Source organism: Ptychodera flava, chromosome 14, assembly GCF_041260155.1.
Source record: "Ptychodera flava strain L36383 chromosome 14, AS_Pfla_20210202, whole genome shotgun sequence".
Lineage (NCBI taxonomy): Eukaryota > Metazoa > Hemichordata > Enteropneusta > Ptychoderidae > Ptychodera > Ptychodera flava.
This window is the reverse complement of record NC_091941.1, coordinates 838,204-860,283: the sequence shown is the minus strand read 5'-3', so window position 1 is coordinate 860,283 and position 22,080 is coordinate 838,204. Positions and strand designations below refer to the sequence as shown.

The window sequence follows — 22,080 nt, the reverse complement described above, 5'->3', positions numbered from 1 at the left end:
ATTGTTGGTAACAGCACACGATATGCCGGGATGCAGCATAGCGCATTCAGTTAGCCTGTAGAACGTCACAATATATTCACCGAGAAGGTCGTATTTTCAAACTGAAAAAAATTACTTGCTACGGTTTGCAGTTTACTCTTTACACGGCCAGGTGCTGCTTCGACCGGACTTTAGATTATTTTAGTAACACTTTGGTCGAATATATCGCACAGATTGTTTTGATTTCGTCAGAAAGAACAGTGCAGACGTGATTTATTGAAATTCGTTATTATCGTTTGGTCATTCTTCGTATCATAGCACATCGCTATAACTACAACACAACTTATGATTATTTCGCCGTTTGATTCAAAATGAATAGAAAAAAACACTGTATCACAGCAATGCAGCAATTATGATTACAATAGCTGAAATGGTCTTCCATGCAATATCCAAATGTCGTACCTCAAAGCCGCCAAAATTGGAAGTCATGTTTGATTTTATATGAATACATTTATTATAGAGCGTCATTGACCCCTCTCTCTCTCTCTCTCTCTCTCTCTCTCTCTCTCTCCTCTCTCTCTCTCTCAATGTTTCTATATTCCTTAAGCTAAACCCCAAAGACACTGTATGTTTTATGATATACATGGGTGGTTTCTAATAATATTGCGCACCGAAGGTTTGCTGGTGTCGCAAACTGTAGGTTGAGCGATAAGAGAGCAGTGGGGGTTATAGTGGCCGACCCAGCCCAGTTTCAGCTTTACTGTCCGAAAACTTGACAAAACGCTCCTCGCTGACAGGCCCGACTCTAAAATCGGAATAGTTTGCGGGAGATAATACTACTTTAGACATTATCTATTACAAAAAAAATCATGTTAAAAAACACCTTAATTGGAAAACACTGGCGAACCGTGACAATTCATGGTACACAGCGTATTGGCTTTGAAGCTAGTCACTTCTTTGCACAGGCGCTCTGTTAGTGTTTCCATCTGATAAACGATTTCTAGTTGAAGGTATCGATATTCTGAAGTCATGTTCGTGGGCAGAGACGGAACAGGCGGGCAGAACAGACGGACAGAGACCAGAGACAATCGGACAGAGAGAGAACACATAAATATAGAATTTGTTTCAGAAGTGCGGTTGTTCACAAAGATTTTTGACATCTCCTTATATCAAACTACGAATTGTGGTTCGAAATGTCTGTCACTATACACCGTTGACCTCAGTCAAGTTTCTGAGTGAGGGGGATTTTAGGGGTTTTCTCAGTGTTTATCCCACTGCGATGTAGACAACGGGAAAATTTATCGTAACACCATGTACTTCCCTCTGAGCATCATCAAGCACTCAAGATTGACACATTAGGCAAAGCTAAGATTATACAGCAAAATGCGTTTATTTGGAAGTCTGTCAGGACGAAATTTATCTGAACATCAGTTTATGAAATAACGATGAATGCCATTTTAATAATTTAAGCCTATGTGTAAAAGAGTTGAACTATCACAACATTTAATGTAGTGAATATAGCTACAAACCTTTTACATAGAATTGTATTCATATTAAGAGGTCGAGTCATTGTATTAATTTACTTCCAAAACATTGTTTCGTTTAGATTTGGTTTAAGTCTTGTGTTTGTCGATTAATTGATCTTCATCGGACCAGCATTATCTGATTAGTATACCCCAATAGCAAAGTTTAAGATTTACATAAATTTCTAAATACCAGCATGTCAGCGGGTCATTTTTAACTGGAAAAAACCCGCACAACTTAACATTGACCTAACGTTAATTCATAATTTTCAAAGGAGAAAAAGTAAACAATGGCAAACTGAACAACAAATACACTTTCAATTGAGATAGTGTTGAAACAACTTGTGTACTGAACTTAAATCAATACTATTTACTCATCCCGAAGTAACATTTCTCCTCACAGGCTTGTTAAACACGACTACAATTTCAACAAAGTCATTATATCCTTCTTCTTGCATCGTTGATGAACCAGTGTCAAGATATGACAGTGTATTCTCTCTCCTAGCATTTCCTTGTCTTGTGCATGGTTGTACCATGGGTCTGTGAATTCGCCACTTGCAAGTTGCTACGAACTTTTGCAGGAATATGTTTGGGCTAGCAAGTCCCAAAAATGTAACAACACCAGGACAATAAAAGGAAAAAGAGGAAATAGTAATTTGAAGCAATAATCTCTTCGGTTTGTCCAAGGTTTTAGAGACAACTGGTATAGGTGTGTGTCAGATAAATACACCAAACAAATACTCCTTATTCTTTCTAAAATGAAGTATTCATCAGAACGAAACAGGAGACTTCCGTTTACAAAAAGTATTATTTTAATGCAGTATTATTCCCTTTACTTTTAGATTTAGGAAACGAGACAAATTTCATCCGTTTTATGATCGCAATTCAAATCAGTGTCATTATATGACGTCATAGCAGGAGCAATATATGGTGACGTTAGGTAAGGTTTACAGTTACGATTTCTCTGCTTATTGCTATCCATTTATTTATAGCCAGATCCCACAAAACTAGAATTTTCCTGAAGGTGAAAGGTTGTTGAAGATACCATACGTGACCATTACTTTTTGATCTGCATTCCGAAGAAAAGAGGGAGAGAGAAACATGTGTCAGAAATATTTTCGGTAAATTCATGTCACGTTCAAGAAATTCAAGAATAAACCGTTACCCAGTTGTCTAAAAGAGAGACAGAGACACAGAGACAGAGAGAATCAGAGAGACAGAGATAGACATACAGAGACAAAGACAGATTAAGAGCAAAAAGAAATAATTTCCTTTGATCGTGACATCTCCGTCCAGAAATACATTGTATGAGTTATTTTTGACATCAGCAATCAGACTGTCATAGTTTGAAAATAACGTTATGTTCCTTTCAACCAATATTACCACTCCATGAAAGTATTCTTGAGTTTTCTCTCACCACATGATCAGAATATTGGATGTAATTATTATATTGCCATATTCTTGGATCAGTGGTCGGAGTGACTTTCAAATTTGCATTCCTCCCTCAACAAAAAAGTGAAAGGCGATTTTTACAGGTAACGACCATTGTTTTGCTTGTTGGGCTCGCCGATCGATTTATCGCCAGAGTCATGTACAAACAAATGCGATCAGTGCACTACGTGCGACAACATGTTGACATTAGTTTGGACCCTAATTCGAGAGATTGCAGGGCAGTCTGTGTACGAGGTTGGACAGTTTGTGTACGAGGCTGAAGAGTTTTGCATGTCACGATGCACGTTTCATCATTCAGAGCAGCAAAATTATTTTGAGCGTCAAACTAAATTTGCAAAACAATAATGAGAACAGGGGAAAATAATCAAAATCTAAAAACCACAAAAAGGCGACGTAGGAAGACTGTATACATTTTTCAATGCGAGAGTCTATAGTGAAGTATTCGAACAAGTATACAATTGGCAATTGGTAAAACTCAATGTTTGTAGATAAAACGTGTGCAGATCGGTATTCCCTAGGGCCGTGAAAGGATTTCTTGCTCTATCACGAGCTATGGTGAGATTGGAATTAAAGAAAAGGTAAGCAAGTAAAAAATGGATTAGTGTCGAGAAAAAATTATTACCCAAAGGTAAGTCGGGCACAGCGTACGTGCACTTAAGTAGGAGTTATGTATATAATATGGATTATCAACAAAATAAGACCGTAAGTCCAGCTTGAGATTGGGGTTTTGACTAACCGGGGTAATAGTTCATCAAAAGTTCCGACATATCAGGCATAAGAAGGCAAGCTATCACTTGCTCCCGAGGGTGTTCACAAATACTATTGGAAAACTAGCAAGGGAGGATTGCTAGGCCCCGACTTTTCAAACGTTGAATTGGACATTCAAATCAACACAAAAATATCAAATCCGTAGATAAGATACTGTCTCACCTCACTCAAGAAAGTGTTACGTGTTTGTCTTTACGTACCTTGTTTGAGGTGCCGTCGCGTATATTTAGTCAACGGAAATATTTATGTATTTTGGGTCAGGCGCTTAATAGGAGGTCTGCCCTCGTGGTCTTTGAAGTAATAGCGATGACAAACATTACCGTGGAGGGGACGTGCACCTTGTCAAAATTTGCTTACATTTGATCAAGACGGATGGTATCATAACATTATAAATGTCAATAGTGTACTGTATAGCTCTGTTCCTGTTGCTATGGAGATCAAAATATGTTACTTTAAAATGGTCAGGGTACTGGCTGTCCGGAATATCTATTTGATGAACAACTTTTGAGCTTTTGTCGCATTTGGTTCTCTGTCGTCACTTTCATGCAATTTTCACATGTTAAGCCTTTGTTTGTTTGTTCACTGGTGGGTTCACAGACGGGATTTTTGTTTTACTATGTATCTCCCTTTTGCTTTCCACCCCCTCCCCCCAAGACTTGGTATTTTTCTTTTCATCGAGGAAGTTCCCTTTGTCGTGATTTTTCATCCCATTTTGTAGGTCTCTTTAAAAGTCGGTTGCAGCAAGTGCGCTGCATTACTTGTCTGGCTTACATGTCGAGTTCGACTAGATTTAATGTTGAGTATATATTCACGTGTTCATTTCTGCAAAAATACAATGTCTATTTTCTTTCCAATTCAGACTGAAATCTCTTTTCGACCCCTATGAAGACAGAGTTCTATCGACCCCTATGAAGTATAGGATTCTATCGACCCCTATGAAGTATAGCATTGTCCATTACTATAGACTCCTATCAAGACAGGATTCTATCGACCCCTATGAAGTGTAGGATTGTCCATTACTATAGACTCCTATCAAGACAGGATTCTATCGACCCCTATGAAGTATAGGATTGTCCATTACTATAGACTCCTATCAAGACAGGAATGTCCATTCGTATCGATCACCTGTGTAGGTTGCATACAACCATGGGCTACTCTACTGTCCATATCGAATGCAACATCGGCGATTTTCAAAATTGTGTCGTCATTAATTGTGTTGTACTACTACTGATGACGATTTTCAGCGATTTCTGTCAAACTACTGTCACCTACTTGGTAGTTCTACCGATTCCAGATGATACAAAGGAAAAGTAGATCAAGGTCAAGTAAATGTAGAATTGAAATTACGATTCCTGAAAACGTCTACGCTAATTGTGCTTTTTTTCAAAGTTGAGTAAACTTTTAACTTTTCCTCAAATAACTTTTGGATATAAACACCAAGGTACAGGAATCTCTACAGGGACATCGCCAAACTACGACAAGAGAGAGAAAGACAGCATATAAAAAGCAAGCAGAGAGAGAGAGAGAGAGAGAGAGAGAGAGAGAGAGAGAGAGAGAGAGAGAGAGAGAGAGAGAGAGAGAACTGGAGATCACTTATATTTTGGCAAATAAAATGAGCACTATTGCTCTCATACTGTTAAGTTGTCGACCTGCAGGTGTGTACAGGTACATGCGGTGTTTGCTTCCATTAACCAATCAATCGCTGTGCAACATATGAAACCTAGAACACGGACACGTCCACACGGTTGGTATACTGTACGATATTCCATTCGACTGGTAAACCACCCATTTTATTCAATGTTTCCCGCTTGTAGTTTTGGCAGATATATAAACCCACTGTCGGTTCTGATGTCGCAGAAAAGTTTGGTTGTCAGACGACAGTAACCTTTCGTTCAATTCATTTATGCGTGAAATACGTATGTGACGTCAAAATGTACTTGAAGCAAGGATGAGTCAACCTCAAAACAAAGTGATTGCAGAGATTGAAGTTCAGACCATTCTACGAAATAATTAATCGTATGTGTCATTGTAATGGACAATGTCATCACAAGGGCAAATGCATATGTGTTCCGATGGAAGTAGTTTCCTACACGGGGCTTCAAATTCATTCTTTGCATTGAGCGTAAATTTAGCATTTTATTTTTCTTATCTTAAACCAGACTTAGAGTAAGTCCTACTTGTAGGAATAAATGTACGGGGTGAATTATTGTTAAACTTCTGCGAACTTCTTGTCGCGTCAAATTTGTTTTGTTTGCTGAGGATGCTACCAACTACCCTGGGCCGGAGTGGATGGTGAAAATACGCCCCGCTATTTTTGCCGTTTGCTCACGTGCCTAAATGATAGAAAGGTGCCCGGCTTATCTGCTCCTTATCCGTTTGCTTAGATGCGGACCGGTAAAGCCACAATCGTATCTGATAAAAATGACGTCGAAAAGTGTTTGTTTTTGGCTAAACTCGGCATCATGTTTTTCGGCTACACCGCAATAACCAGGTGTGGCTACAAAATACCAAGGTTTGAATTCGTCTCAAAACAAACACACGGGGTTATTTATAGTATGGTGACTTCTGGTCTCCAGATAGCTTCTTTAGCACGTGGAGTTATAAAAAATAAGTTGATCTCAGTCGAGGAGTATATATGTGGCCAGTTAGAGTGTTTATGTGAGCATGTTTTGAGTTTGTGTACTTAAAAAGATAATTAATTTCCATAAATGTAGTTTGTCAAGGCCAAACGTCCGAATGCATATTGCGACCATCGTTTTGATGTTTTCAGTTTGCTTACAATACGCTGTGACTATGATAACGGAAAGATAAAAGGCAGAAAAGTACGAAAAACTCGGTGTATGTGAAATTGTTGAAAAACCGTGCCCTTGAGTCAGAATTTATGGTGATAAAGTATTTCAGATTATTCTCAAGATGAAGAGGCGTCCAGGCAAGGTATTTTAATGGGTTTAAATGATTTTACTCAGAAAAAGATTTGCAAAAAGGGATCCGAAATGCGTTATTTATAGTTGGAGAGTATGTTTACTTAATTGAGTTGCAATTTGGCAGAATTGGAACAGCAGCCTTAAGCCTTAATTCGATTCTGAGCATCTATCACGACTGACGTTAGATAAACGAATATGAATTTTATATTTTTCATCTATTTGTATATTTAGCATAGAAGGTCATATTATGATGTGGTGATTCAAGCAAGGAACTAAACATAAAAACCATCTATTTTGTTTATGAACTGAGTGGCATGGAAATGCTAGTAAAAGTTAAACAAGACCTTCAGAAGTTGAATAGTTACAATCTATATATCAAAAAAAGATGTAAAATAATTTTTCCGTTTTAAGTAGACTATCCCAAAGGCAGCAAGGGTCCATTCACGACAAGACCCTTTGCTTAAGCTCTTAAATCAATTTTGTATTTAGTAGAACTTAACAACTGCTAAGAATAAAGAGATGAATGCTCTGAAACGAACGATAGCATTTCCTTCTGCTGTCCCGGATGTAATGCTTCGAAAACTAACCAAAATTATTACGTTACCGGATGACTTTGGTTGAGATTTTTAGGAGATCAAAAATTGCGTAAATATGCAGACGGCAGTTACCGTTGGTCCATGCACTAACTTTGTAGATCGGCTACGATAAACAAGGGAATCTTCCATTTACAAAATGTCATTCTTGCAAGTTCGCTGTAATTCACATTTAATTACTGAAATTGGCAGTGAAATGCGTATAATTAAGGTCCATGACAAATACATTTTTCTCCATCCTACTCCATCTTTTAAAAGAACAATTTTCTCGGAAATAGTGTGATCTTCCTCATGGCTAGGGTGTCCGCGAAACTAAAACATTATGATGGAATTCCTGAAAAGTCATTCGTTTCATAGTTCAGACGATACGCTTCAGATATTTATGACGTAGTGTATTATAGATCAGTTGCTAACGTGCTTTCCTAGGCCCCATGTGGAATGGACGTCAACGATCCACAAAGGTACCAATGTTCGCCTCGAGGCTCAGAAAGCATTCGGAGCAGCCGAACACAGTCAGAGTCACGTACAATGACGTCATCAGATGAAATTGACAAATTATTAACGATGTACAGCTATAGATGTTAGATTCACATTGATCAGGTCGGTTTATCTCACTGCAAGCATCAACTGAACGTTGTGTCCTCTTACAGTCCGTATATTTCGGTTGCCGTTTAGAAATTTCGAATTGACATGGAGAAACATCCATACGATGTTATTCTTGAAAAAACACCAACAAGTGAAAGTTTAAAACACATGGCTTGAAGAAGAACGCGGTTGAAACTATTTGTGCTCGTTTGCAATAGCGATTAATTCTAAATACAATAAAACTTGACAATTTGTGGATTTCATTACAGAGATCACGATCCTTATACAATCGTTTGATTACCTATTTATGCGAAGGCAAGGTATAGCTTAGAGCTGCACTAAAACAAATGGAGCCGAATTATTAGTGATTTTAGCGCTCCTCGTAAAGGACTTCTGCCCGCCCGCTGATAGGGGCCTCAACCCGTGCTGTGTGTGTATGTTTGCCAAGTCGCATGTTTTACACGAGACAAGGAACGATTCCCAGGTTTATGGGGGTTAATTGGTACAATAATAGGCCGACATCCGACAGAGAAGATGGCAGTGATCTAGTCAGTTTATATGTGATGTACATGTCTTGAGACAGTTCATGTAGAGACATGACCAGCGGCTAGTACATCTATCTGCCATTGCGCCTACACGTGATATTACTCGACGATAAAATTTAAAAGGCCGCTGCGATGTGATAGTGATCCATGGAATACAAAATGGGCATATCTAATGTCAGAAACTAAATGTACTCGTTTCAGATATCCTGTCATACGTTGACTCGTTTCCCGGCCTTACAACACTGACTATATTGACAGATTGTCCAACGCACACTTGCTTGTGGTCAGGTAGAGTGTGACGACTGTGACCCAGTGAAAAAAGGCGCTACAGGGTTATAGGGGTTGTCCGTAGTGTACTTAGCCACAGCGACTGCTGTCCGACACATACACCTGACGAAGAAATTGAGTATAATGAGCATGTATGTATGTATGTATGTATGTATGTATGTATGTATGTATGTATGTATGTATGTATGTATGTATGTATGTATGTATGTATGTATGTATGTATGTATGTAGGTAGGTAGGTAAGTAGGTATGTATGTATGTAGGTAGGTAGGTAGGTAGGTAGGTAGGTAGGTAGGTAGGTATGTATGTATGTATGTATGTGTGTATGTATGTATGTAGGTATGTATTTAGGTAGGTAGGTAGGTAAGTAGGTAGGTACGTGCACGCACACACGTTTTTGCTAATATCATGACTTTACAGTCTTATTCTTGTCCATCTTATGTGTTTTTTAACAGAACCTGGTTCAAGGTGTCGTTGTATATTACCGACAAACACTTTCTTATAAAGCAGTGTTTCTCATCAATGACGAAATGGAAACCATTCTAATAGTATTATACAATACATTTTCAAAAAGCAGAGAATCTCAAATTTAGTCTGGTATCAGTTTACTCATAGAATGATGTGGTATGATGTATTTGGGTTAAAAACCTCAATTTTAGCAGAACTCAATTGAAAATTAATTTTACGTGAAAAACGCTACCTTATGACATTTAATATCTCATTACAAACTAGACTTTATTTGCAAAGCAGCTGTATTTTTGTTTGGCACTATCTACTCTCATTCTCAAAATCGCAGAAATCGAACGACCGATATGCAAAAGAGTGATTGAAATGATGATGAGCCAAATTGAAATGACTCATATTCCCTCTATAAGTACTTTATTGGCAAACAAAATTGATGTCAGTATATCAAGAATACAATGTAAAAATTAGACACAATTGGCCTAGCCAGAAAAGAGTTACAAAATGGGTGAAAAGAGAAGCAAACACACCGGTGATTTGCATACATTTGCATAAATTTATACTTCTTTTTCACTCTTGCTTGTCTCAGAAAAAAGTAAACCTACCAAATATATCAATCTAGGTTCCATAAAATTACTTAGAGTGCATTTCTGCAAAAACAAGGATATTTGGCCAAAAAACACAAAACAAACAAAACAAACAATAAAAAAACCGCCTTGTAGAGAGGTAACTCTGTCTAAGAATGAACTGAACATTTTACTTGGCACGTTGACGTGTACCGCAACAATTTATGATGGATTTGAATCTTTGACAATTTACCTCGGTCTATTTTCTGTAAATAATTTTGGACTCAAGCAAAATTGTTTATATCTACGCAGAATTGGACATGGCAGGTTACACGTCCAGGTCGGTGGTAAAAATAATAAAACCGAAATACGCGCAATGCAACAAGGACACTAGGATGGTAATACATGAGTCAGCCAGAAGAACAATGCACTGGAGAAACCTGTACACAATACCGAACTATTAAACAAAGTACGGTGTACTCACTAGACTTCAAAATAAATATATCTATCACCATGATAAATTTAATCTTGTCAAAACAATGACGCGATCTTAGCTAAACATTTATCTAAGGTACCGTATTGATAACTTAGAATACGATCACTACGTTTTGTTTCATCCAAGTGTACTGATCGATTGGTCAATAAGACCTACACTGCTAGGTCAGAACTGGTTACTTGACTGATTGACAACCGGTGTGTTTGTTCGGTCAACTCTCAGCTCCCCATAACCACTTAGAGAGATCTACGTCATATCTTGATGGTGGAAAAATGTACGGGGAAAACAAACTTTCTAAGTTTTGGAAAGTCCTAAAGGCGTCTAATGAAATTAAAACCCCTGCTGCTATAGAGACAGCGATATAGTTCTTCTCAACAGAGCGATTGTTATAGGTTTCAATGAGCCTGCAAACAACTAGCTATTACACTGCCAGCGCTATTATTTCCATTCAATGGGCAACTTAGCCCTATAGAAACCACACTTCTACTAAAAAAATACTATCCTTTCATTAACTATTCTTTCTGCATTTGCGTTTTGGAAATTTCTCCCTCGATATTTAGCGGACCTAGGATTTTTCTGCTGCCAAAGGCGGATCTGACCCCTTTATCTGAAGACTAACACCGTTGACAGGCAACGTAAGAAGTTGTGTGTTGAAGTTGCCATGCCCAACAGGTTGTATAGCGACGATACACGTTTACGTTGAGACGCCCCAAACAATATGTACATTACGGTGAAATTTGGGTCCAACCAGGCCTTACTCTTTAACCCCGGCTGTGCTGTCGTCAACTTACTTAAAAATATCAAGACAAGATGTGGATACGGAGAGGCAGATGTTTTACTCGACCTCTCGGACGAAACAGGTAAAAACGGAAGGCCGTTTTTTTCTTATCAGTTCGCGCCGACTCCACAGGTGTCACGTACAGCCGCCATGATGACTATCACGCACGTAATGGCGTCCAGTGTAATCGTTTGTTTGTACACCTTCAGCAAGGCGGTGGCTTTCGTTTTATGCTTTATATTTATACTCACTGAAAGGCTAGAAAGGCTACGTGTGGTAAAACTGTGGAGAAACTTTAAGCGACATGTGGGCGAAGATCAGGTTTTTAATCAGTTAGCTAAATATCTCCAAAACAACAACAGTCCATGCCTCTGTCTATACGGTACAGTTTGGTTCGCAATGGTCGCGTTTTATACATTCAGTCAATAATCTCGGCGCAGAATGGCGAACCACCCTCCAAGCAGTCAACTCTATTAAAATGCAGGTTGTTTTTAAGCAATATCCGACCGCCGAGGGCCAGAAACTACAGGATGCCGTGGTGAATGCACTATCGTCATGGCGGACTACAAAGAGCACGTAGCATTTGTTGGGAAAATTCCGAGGCAATTCTTAAATTTTTGAAGCGGGGGAAAGACGGCCTCTGTAGCACATATTAGCGTGGGTTCAAGAACGCTTGGTTGACGACGAAAAGGTTTAAACCCGTACAGTGGCATTCCTCTGCACGGCAAAGAGTGTTGCCGCGTTGTGTGCATAACGGTTTGAATATTATAAAGGAAAACAAAAAGACAAATGTCAGACGCTAGAAGGGCAGTGTACCAAGGGTAATTCTGCTTTGTATAATAGCTACATTCATTTATAGAGCCTGCAAGAGTTGACCGTGTAACAAATAGCTCAACCCAAATAGGATTCAAGGCCCAGCGGTTTAGGATAAAGATTCCATTTTATGTGGAGTACACACACAATTCGTCAGTGTTTGCATACGTGATGAGTTAGAAAGTAATCCGCCACTCGGTATCACTAGAAACGCTAGCATCATCTGTCAACGACCAATAAAGCACGCTACTGCCTTCATTTTAATATCAGCGTCACCCTCGATCAAGTAGAATGGGTCTAAAATTAACACGGTCAATGTACTGAAAAATAAACACGCTGGAAGAGATCTTCCAATAATTAAGAGCCATGTGCAAGATGAATTACTCCAGGGTGTAGTCTTTGGTGAAGTTAGTCGCATTCGTTATATTTTGTTGATTTTAGTACTGAAGATGAGGTGATCTCTCTGGGAACCGTTTTTACGTTACGTTCATGAATGTCAAAGAGAAAAAATGAAAGTGAGACTAGGGTCAGGCAGAAAAAACATTCGCTGCTGACGGTGATTCTCTTATAATATCTATGTATAAAAATAATATTTTATTTGTGTGTTTGAATTTCTGCGCCGGAGGTGGAGGTGGAGGTGGGGTGGGGGAATTGTAAACGAAATCTACATCATATAGTCACCGTGATTTCAAATACTCGAGAGAACATATAAATTTTAATGACCTTACTGAGGCACGCGCTGTAAGTCATTTACATTGTGCATTCGGTGTGTTGCATTTTCAATACATGTATTGTATATTGCATCAAATTACAAGGATCACAATATTCCTTATGCAAATTACCAAGAAAGAAACCTGGGCCAGAAGAGTTACGTTTGTTGTTAGAAATCCTAGGTTTAATTGGTACACGTATTGAGATTCTTCACATTAGTGAGGATCAATACAACATCTACATTAGAAACCCATGTTAAATTTCAAAGTTAGTGTTTTTTTGGGTCATTTTAATGTTTAATCGAAACGGTTTGCCTAGACTGGTATGTCTAGACACATCGATCTTTGCAAGTCACCTTGCTCGTTGAATGCTCTAAGGAACGAACAAGGAACTGACCTCTCGTCCAGAATAGAATAGTAGAAATGTACCACAAAGTTTTGAGGAGTGGTTGCATTGCCTTCATACACCCAACTTCGCTAGCCAAGGGTGCTAAACTCGGGCCTGGAGCCACCCTCGAACCAGCGGAGAGTACTGTAAAACAAGTCGTTTTAGTTAGGTGTTTAGATTCGCTTATTTAAGATGCCGTTAATTTACATATCCCCCTTATTTATCATGGTGAAGATATTTTTTCAGCTAAATTAAAAACTCGCTGATTGCAATGAAAATCTAAATCGCAGCTAATTCAAAGTGTTTTTACAGCTTGCAACGCCGACCTAACCAAGCTGTGCTGACCGCACGATATCATTCACGTCTGGTTGGGCCTAACCCTCTTGTATCACTGTAGAAGACGGTGAACAGTATTGTTGTCTAACAGAAATTGAATTCTGCATCTTCACATTTTCAAGTTGACAGTGTTAACTCTTTTGGAAAGGAATATTCGCTAAAGACACGAATCGAGACACTGCACCGATTGAGCAATTGTTCAACTGTTATTGAGAACGGTGCAACATTAAAATCACACTGAATATCAATTATCCTCGTTACTGCTGAAATAAATGTCTCTAATTGGACACTGACGTTTTGTCTATCCTACATGTGAAAAATACATAATTATGGACAATTGAATTACAATGAAGTATAGGAAAGAATTTGCGCACAAAGCCATGTGTATCTGCCCACTCCACACAGTTATATCCGAACAACAACATGACTACAATCCTATCGTGACAGGGAAGATTTTCACTCCGTAAATATGAAATTTACGCAGATTCAATCATATTTCATAAACCATGAACGATAACAATAACTTATAGGAAACAATTTCAATTATCGCACGTGATTCAATATTGATGGCCAGAACCAAGGTCGATGTTATTATGGAATATATCTTGTGATACAGAACCTTGCAGTAACAAAGTCTGGAAGGAAGGCATGGTATTTCTGACTTTTTATGGGGCATTCTCTCAGTGAGTGAAGATGAATGTGACAGAACTAGACACGCGTCATTACCAGGCCGGTTATTGCCCAATTAAAATAATAAGGTACAAAACAATTCCCGATTATAGCAATAAAGATTTGGCGGCCTCTGAATATCAATGCAAAACAGGTCTTCAAATGTATTCTCTTTCATGGCAGCTTCTGCGGAATCGAACGGCAATACGCCGATAGGTAATAATCGGGGTTACTTACAGCTGGGCATTTTTCGCAGCACGACGGGAAATTTACGCAAATAAACCGTAGTGTCCGGGCCAGCAGCCTAAGTTGTCGAGCATACGTAACGACCGCCTTAAATATATACTGCGGTACGTCGCTGTCAAGATTACTAGTGGCAAAACTATCGACAGACAAAAGGCAAAGACAGCAAGACAGCGTAGTCTCCTATCTCACTTGTCATGTCTTCCGTTACAACTTGATTTAGTGCTATGTTCTGTGGCCTCCCTGCTTAGCCTCAACGTTTTTTCTATGGCTGGTCACGGCAACTGTGACACCCAGACACCAATGTCATAAAAAGTCAACTTAACGTGACACGCTTAATGTCAGGAAAAAAAGAAACACTCATTGGTTTTACTATCATTTCAGTGATGCGATTAGCCAAGACCCAGAACAAGTCTTGCCCCATGAAAAAAAAAGACATGTCGCAGGCATTAATCGGGTCACGGGTCACCTGTTTTCCTTCGAAAACTGTTTTATGAAGACCGTCTCCTCTTTTAACTATCGCAGGATTGGTGAAGGAGCTTGACAACCACCGCTTTGACTATGCAGACAAGCATTTGGAAGCGCTTGCAACGTACATCTTGGTGGAGAAACAACAAATTCCACCCGAAGAAGACGATATGAAGCACCCGCTGCATTTCAAGTACGTCCCTTTGCTGGAGAAATACGAAGAACTGCTTCCAAACTATCAAGTGCGGGTGGCCAACGTACAAGAACACACTGGCAAAAGCAAGAAATCTCCAACACCCAAACGAAAAAAGTCAAGACGGCCAAGAACAAGACATGAGCCTTCACCATCCTAAGGTTACACATTGAAGAAAAAGATGAAACAGTTTTTTATCAGTGAATGTTTTGAAAATGAACTCTTCTTGATATTTTCATACCAGCCAAACACACGTTATTATGGCGACTTTAACATGATAGAGAAAAAAAACGTATTTCGAAGACATTAGCGCGGATTTGGGGGTTGGGAATTGGGCTGCTTCAATTGCCCCACGGTCTTTTTGTAAACTTCAATCCACAATACATGGTAATATAGTCAAGGACTGAAGGCTCATAAAAAATTTCAATCGACTGCACGAGTCATGCACCTTTGGCAAAGCCATGGCAATCTCTTCCATATTTACATCATCAGGAGCGATTTTCAAGCTCTAAACTGTGGTTTTTTTCTCTCCGTCCTCATGTTTTCGAACACTATCTATTCGACTCTTAACAGCTAATATCTTTGACTGTCTGTACTTACAAACACACTATCGCTAAATTACAGGATGCCTTGAATAACAAATTAAACTCCTTGTGTACGAATTGACCGCCGTAACTATAGGTCAATTGGCGACGCAGGCAGATGGAACAAATGTCTGAATGACCAAAAGCTTTTCTTTTTTTTCTCTCCCTCTCTCTGAATACCAGCAATCGATTTATGGTAATTTAGATTTATGATACTCCGAGTCAAATGTCTGTGGAGAGTATACATCTACATATCACTGTGTTTTATAATGCCACATACAGGCTTTTTGGTAGGTACAGTTCTTCCATGTACGGATCCATTGCCTTTCTGTGCTCTAGTTGTGGTTTTATTCAGAAACTGTGACATAAGACTCACAGATAGTTCTTTTGCCAACAAAATTTTGATCACGACTAAAAGTGAAACGAGATCTCACTTTGATATGTACAAGAGAAACACTCTGGGAACATTGTACAAAACCGCCTAAACCTTATATAATCAATGGACTCTACGTCTCTCAGGATTCGCGGCTCAGCCGAATATTTTTTTTGCTTTGCATATATATTATATACATTTACCTCCATACGACTTTCGGTGTCTCGGATGTTTCTCACAAAACACGGAAGACACTGGCAAGACGAAATTACACATTCTAGAGTAGGAGATGACGAACACCCTAGTCGGGAAAGCGATATCGTCATACAAGCTAGCATACATGTGATGCCCTGCGATCGATTTTTAGGTGAATATTTACGCAGTGGCGAAGAACGCTAAAAAGCCAAGCTCTGAATTTCAAATTAAATGGCGTTCCCATTAGTCCTGTATGTAGCCACATTGGCTTATAATTTATTCCAGATCAAAAGTTAACAGTGAAAAAGTTTACAAAGATAAAAGAGGCGTATGATATAAATATCCGTTTAGAATCTGTACATCGCTGAGAAGTGCTTTAATGTATGTACTTAATTTTTGACTGACTGAATATAGAAGAATATTATCTAAATTTTTGAATGACACTGAAATGAATTTGACATACTTTTGATGTAAATAATGCCAAGTTGTCATGTAATATATGTAAATTATAATGTGTAATATTATGTGTACGGCTTAAGTTAATTATCTATGCAAACTTAATATATTATTTTGATCACAGCAATATAATATAAGTGCCATCTTGTTTTCATATTTTTGCAACTTTACTGATATACATGCATTATATTTCACACAGCTGTAATAAAGTACTGATCCAAGTAGTATTTTCCAATTTTTCATGCTGTTGACTTGTTTCTTTCTCAGTGCGTGTGCTCTACCATTTTCCCGAGTTCTCACTATTTTCTGTCAGCTGCTGGGAAGAGTATACACTTCGAGTCAAATTTGGAACTTCAAACCACAGTAAAGGGCTTTTGTGGTCAATCATGGTAAAATGCAAGGCTATGTTGAAGTGTGTAAACATCTGGCTTTAGTCTTGTTCAAATACAACTATCTGGTCCTCCGTATCAGTAAACTCATATTTAGTGCTTGTTGTCATCCTAATATTTATATTTAGACAAGATGACCAAGGAAACGGCAAAAAATAAACAAATAAATAAAAGGAGAAGTCTTAAAATTTGTGGAACAAATTGTAGTCAGCTAAAGCTAACAGCAATAAATAATGAATGTGTCATCGTCATTGCCGATCTCTGCTTTCTCAATGACCTCACACGAAGACAACGTGGCATTTTGCTTTCCTATTGGTTTTCATAATTTTGTGAAACCGTCAAAATGAGAAATGACATCGAATCATCGATGAGTTTCAAAAGCATCCACACTAGATTTGGCCGCCGAGATTTGCATTCGCTGTCCTCGGTAACAGTACTGCGGGCGGACGTACATAACCTTGTGAACAGCGAACGTAAAATATCCATGTATGTACTATAAGATTTCACGGATAACTATTTCTGTCAAAGATATATGTCTTGCGCGCAAAAATATAAAAATGACGTCCATAAAAATCTTAACTTTAAAAGGTTCCGAATAGGTGGTTAAGAGAATGGTATTGAGAATTCCTCTGCCCTTCATACTCGGGTGCTTATTTTTTTCTCAAATAATGTTCAAATTGTCACATCGTTAAAAGAAAGGTTGAACTTGATAGAATTAGACTCACAATACATCATTATTAAATTATAGAATATTACCTCACGGCTTTATGGGTATTGTCTAGTATGTTAAGGTGAAGACCGCTGGATTGGGTGGTCAACCCATGCCCTAGCTGTACATCTACAAGGAGGTTCCAACCCTCAATTTGAAGGCAGTAATTACAAAAATGAACGACGGAGATAAAATGTAAAAACTTTAGCTGAAATATTCAGTACCTTCGGCACGATCTTAAAACGAATCAGCAAATAAGAAAATCTGAAAAGCATAGCAGTGATATTTCATTTATTCCTAGCCTTTCAAAATTGCAGTAAAGAGACCTAATATGACAGACTCTGTGTCTCTGATCAGGAAGAACAAAGCCCTTGATTATAAAAAGGAGAAAACGAGTAAACTTACTCTTTTTGATTAATAATACCGTTGCTGGTGCATGCTTTTTGCGGGAAAACCATTTTATCATCAGCGGCTAATTGAAGCGTGAAAGTGAAGGCAGTTAAATCAAATCTGGTACGTTTGGCTGGCTACGGGTTGAACAGACTATGCCGACTTCCATCGTTCGTGTTTCAGCCTACGGAAGGCAGGTCTTTATTACTAAAAAACCCTGGGCTACAGAAAACAAGCAGACGATAAAACCAAGGACCGAAAGACGGGTTAATGATGTCATCTGATTACTCGTGCTTAATTCTGGAGATATTTATGCAATGTCGTGGCTGTTTTCATCGTTAACGTTGGCTGGCATTTCGTGCAAGGGAACGCTCCATGCCGTTCGAATACATACAATACCGACGAACGGAGACAGGCGGCCGTCGGATTTAGTCAACTTTAGGGAAACGCCTGGGATTGGCTCGTTGGTTGTAATTATTAGAAAACCCACAGTCCGTCAATTTTACTCCATCATTTGTGATACCTATAGATAGGCTTACTTTCACCAAACATCACATCAGAACAGTACAGGTCGAGCGTTCACACTACTGCAGACAGACGCCGAAAGTAGACCGGCGCTCACGGCAAGGAAAAACCACAACGAAGAAGGCAATTTACACGGAGTTTCTGAAGTAGAAATTACAATTTCCTCCGGCGTTTAGCTTCGCGGTAACTGCAAAATGAAAATCCTTTTATGATTGCTAATGCCATATTCCAGAAAAGACACACGACAAATAATGCGCCGTGTAATCACAGATGAAATATACTAGACAGGTAAAATGTTGATGGACAGGTGGGGGTGGCCCTGAAATGTAACTTCGTTAATATTAGTTGCGTGCTATTCGCCGTCCGTTGTTGTTCTGATTGCGGTTTCAGATATTGTCAATAAAGCGATTCCCCTGTATGCGTTCTCCTGGTGGCGGGGTTAGAAGGTGTTTCCAGTCTCCGAGGGACACTTGAAAAGAGTGGCATTCAATTATAGAATTATTTCAAATCCATAGGCATTTGGGATAGCCGCTAGCCAAGTTTTCTCCACCTGAAATCGACAAGCGTGAAATAAAGTGATGAACAATGAAATCCCCTGATCCAGGTTTATTCCTTCCGCTTCTTTTGGCAGCCCAAAGACAGGTGTGAGGTTTGTTCTTAGCGTAATGTAGCGTGCCCTCTCCACCAACTCCTGCACTCCCCACAGAACCGCAAGAATCCAAACCAAGCTACAGATACCAATGGGGAAAACTTACACCGGTGAAAAATTTACGACGCGGTCTGGAGGAAAGTTGATGCCATTTCTGCCGGCGTATTGCCCAGTTTTATGCCGGGCCCCGACACACAGACATCAGGTACACTCTTTACGTGACACTGTAGATTTGCATTTTTATGGTACTGTGACATTAATTTATCTCATTCAAATTGTCCAAAATGCCAGGTTTTCCTGGAAAATTTGGCGAAAAAGGCAGGGTTTCCAATATCATTATAAGTACCCTTCATGAAAGGCGTCCCTACATCTTCCTGTCGCTCGAAGTCGGGGCAAGACCTTGCCGTCAACGCTGCTCAATTCGACATTAATTCAGTAAACCGAGAAAAACTTCATGAAACTTGTCAGGTTTTTGGCGATCTTAATTTATAATGGCCGATTGAAAATTAATTACCTGGGCATTGTCCGCTTGAGCGTTTAATTGAAGTTTAATGACTGGCAAGGCCTTCCCTAGGGTATGTGCGTCTGTCAACATGGCAACGCCGCCACAATATATTTCAATTTTGATATTTTTACTAATAAATCTAACGATTACCATAAACCTGTAAATTTGTTCGATCTTTATTGCAATATTTTGAATTTCACAAATCGTCTTATCAGGCGACATAGACTGCAACCAAAATGTTACGATGCCATCCGAAGACACCGGGCAATGTTACGAAGAGCAATTGTCAGATTTTGTCAATCAGATGGGAAGTGGTTCACAGTGCGGTTAGAAACGACAGAGTCTGTCAGCGAGTGACACCGGGAAAAACGCGGCAATTAGCGCCGGCAAAGATGGCTAGCACAGCTGCCGACGATTTATTAGCACTGGCAGCCAACATGAGTTTGCAGCCTCTGACAACAATCAAATGAACGCTGAGACATACAACTACTACAAACGAGTTGTGTGTATGCTATGCATGTGTGTGCGTCTTGCTCGGCAAAACTCGTGGGCTAGAGCTCTCAATGGTAATGGCTTTCAACTTCACCGATTGAAAGGAAGAAAGGAAATCCAACTAAGTCTCTGTCAAGGGCTTCTTGCATTGATATAAACCGGTTTCAAGACATCGAATCGTCCATTCCCCACCCAGCCAGCCAGCCAGCCTCCCCTCTGAGGTGAACTTCCCCAACCCAGCCAGCCAGCCTCCCCTTTGAAGTGAACTTATGGTGCAAGACTCTACATACAGATATCTGAGCCAAGGATGGACGTCAACTTCCGTCCTCAGCCGACGATAGACTGGAAGTATTTGAACAGCAAAGAGATGCAAGAACTAGGGTTAATGGGCAATGCCAGCTTAATCCAACACTAGGAACGGTAAACAGTACACAGCATAGTTACTATAAAATATTGTATTCAGCAAACAGTCTATTAATCTATAATAACTTTCATTATTACCGTGTGTAAATTGTGTAAATTCGTCTGATGTAAAGTGTCTTTTAACTCGCAGATTTCAATATAAATTTAATAGCACAAACCCATTCTTCGCTCGTAGTCTACCGCTCACAAATGCAGTAATTGTAATTATTAGATTACGTGGAGCTATTGCTGAAGAAAATTTGGTTGAGTGCCCTAGGGTCGTCCAGCCACCAAACAATGAACAGGCCTTCATTCCAGTTCTTTTTAACTACAGAATTAAAGATAATTTCCACAAATTCCCCAGTGCTTGATGGATTGAGGGCATTTGTAAATTAGATTTGTCCTGTGTTGTCCGTAGAAATAAGAACTATATATTTGACGAGTGAGAATGGGGGTAGGAGTTGCTCCTAGCAAGGTGATACAAGCATTCCCATTTCAGTGATGTCGATTTCACCCTCCGGTACGTATTTTATTTCCGATATTAAAAGACAAATGTGTGCCTCCTAATCCAATTTCAATAGCATAAAGCGCTACTTGGAAGTTGTTTTCCCATCATCCATGGAAAATGGATTATGAAATTATAAACGCTAAAGTGACTCTACAATGGAAATAACATTTTAATACGCCTTTGCAGCGACTCGAAGGTAACATGTTATTTCGCTGTGATAATGGGACTTATGTACGTTTCACATATCCATCAGTGTCCCGGGTTTTGATTTCAATGAACTGAGCTTTCATTTGGCAGGCAGGGCATCGAACAATCTGCAGTCCTAAGAAGATAAGCGAAACACAGTCAATTAATTTGATTGGCGTTAATACTGGCTTTACCATCTCATCCATGACATGTACTTGTCGGCTTTCATCCACGCATCGGCCCCGTTGCCATAGCGAAAATGATTATTCTCTGCGCGCAGCCGAATGCGGTTGCCATGGCAAGAGATCCGTTGTAATCTCATCAGATCTAATCACGGTTAATCACTCTAATCAATTGATTGATGTTCGGGCGTTCTGTTCCGTGGAAGGCTTAATGCACGAAAATCCTGTTTGCGGCCACAAATTCTTTTTGTCTTCCTGTTATGACGACGGGAATTGAGCCAGCCATCCTGCAGGACAACCTGCGTCCACCTGATCAACATTCCCCGACGATCACCCCGTCACAATACATTTCAATCGTTTCCACGTTTAGGAAAAGTGAAACAGTTTCAGAATGCCTGTCTGTTTTGCTGATTAAATGCGACAGCTAAAAAAATGTCCTGAACTGTGAACGTTTTCGTTTTGACGTGGTGGGGTTGGGGAATGTACGTGAATGAAGTGGTGGGGTTGGGGATCGAATCTAGGAGAATGACACGGTGGGGTTGGGGATCTATGTGAAACTTAAAACCTCGTTTTGGCGCATAGGGTTAAATGCAGGTTAGTATAGATAGACGTAGCTGTAGTTGTATCAATGAAACAAAATTACAGATGAATGTAAGTAGAATTTATTGGTGAATTCACCGAACGAAGACAAAGGGAAGATCGTTAAACTGCGTACCTACCGCAGAAAAATTACGTTTATGGAAGACATTTCATGGA

At 39.4% G+C, this 22,080-nt stretch overlaps 2 protein-coding genes across 3 annotated transcripts in view; one reads left to right on the top strand and one right to left on the bottom strand.

Moving 5' to 3' along the window:
* LOC139148894 (CDAN1-interacting nuclease 1-like) overlaps positions 1 to 22,080 on the bottom strand; it is an 87,311-nt gene that overhangs the window by 6,130 nt on the left and 59,101 nt on the right. The window contains exon 12 of one of the 2 annotated variants that reach the window (XM_070720337.1): positions 1,347 to 2,571. The exons of the other annotated variant lie outside the window; for it this stretch is intronic. Within the exon in view, the coding sequence (XP_070576438.1) occupies positions 2,439 to 2,571 (133 nt within the window). The 3' untranslated portion in view covers positions 1,347 to 2,438. Of the gene's footprint in view, positions 1 to 1,346; positions 2,572 to 22,080 lie in introns of those variants that run through there. 2 annotated transcript variants of the gene reach the window in all.
* Positions 10,428 to 16,622, top strand: LOC139148895 (uncharacterized protein CXorf65-like). The gene is made up of 2 exons (XM_070720341.1): positions 10,428 to 11,041; positions 14,644 to 16,622. Exons 1-2 carry the CDS (start codon positions 10,900 to 10,902, stop codon positions 14,937 to 14,939), a joined length of 438 nt encoding a protein of 145 aa, XP_070576442.1. The 5' UTR covers positions 10,428 to 10,899; the 3' UTR covers positions 14,940 to 16,622.

Excerpts from the sequence above, each read along its gene's own strand:
- LOC139148895 (XM_070720341.1), top strand. The coding sequence starts at position 10,900 with ATGTACATTACGGTGAAATTTGGGTCCAACCAGGCCTTACTCTTTAAC. Across the intron at positions 11,042-14,643 it reads CGACCTCTCGGACGAAACAG|GATTGGTGAAGGAGCTTGAC; the intron begins GTAAAAACGGAA and ends TAACTATCGCAG.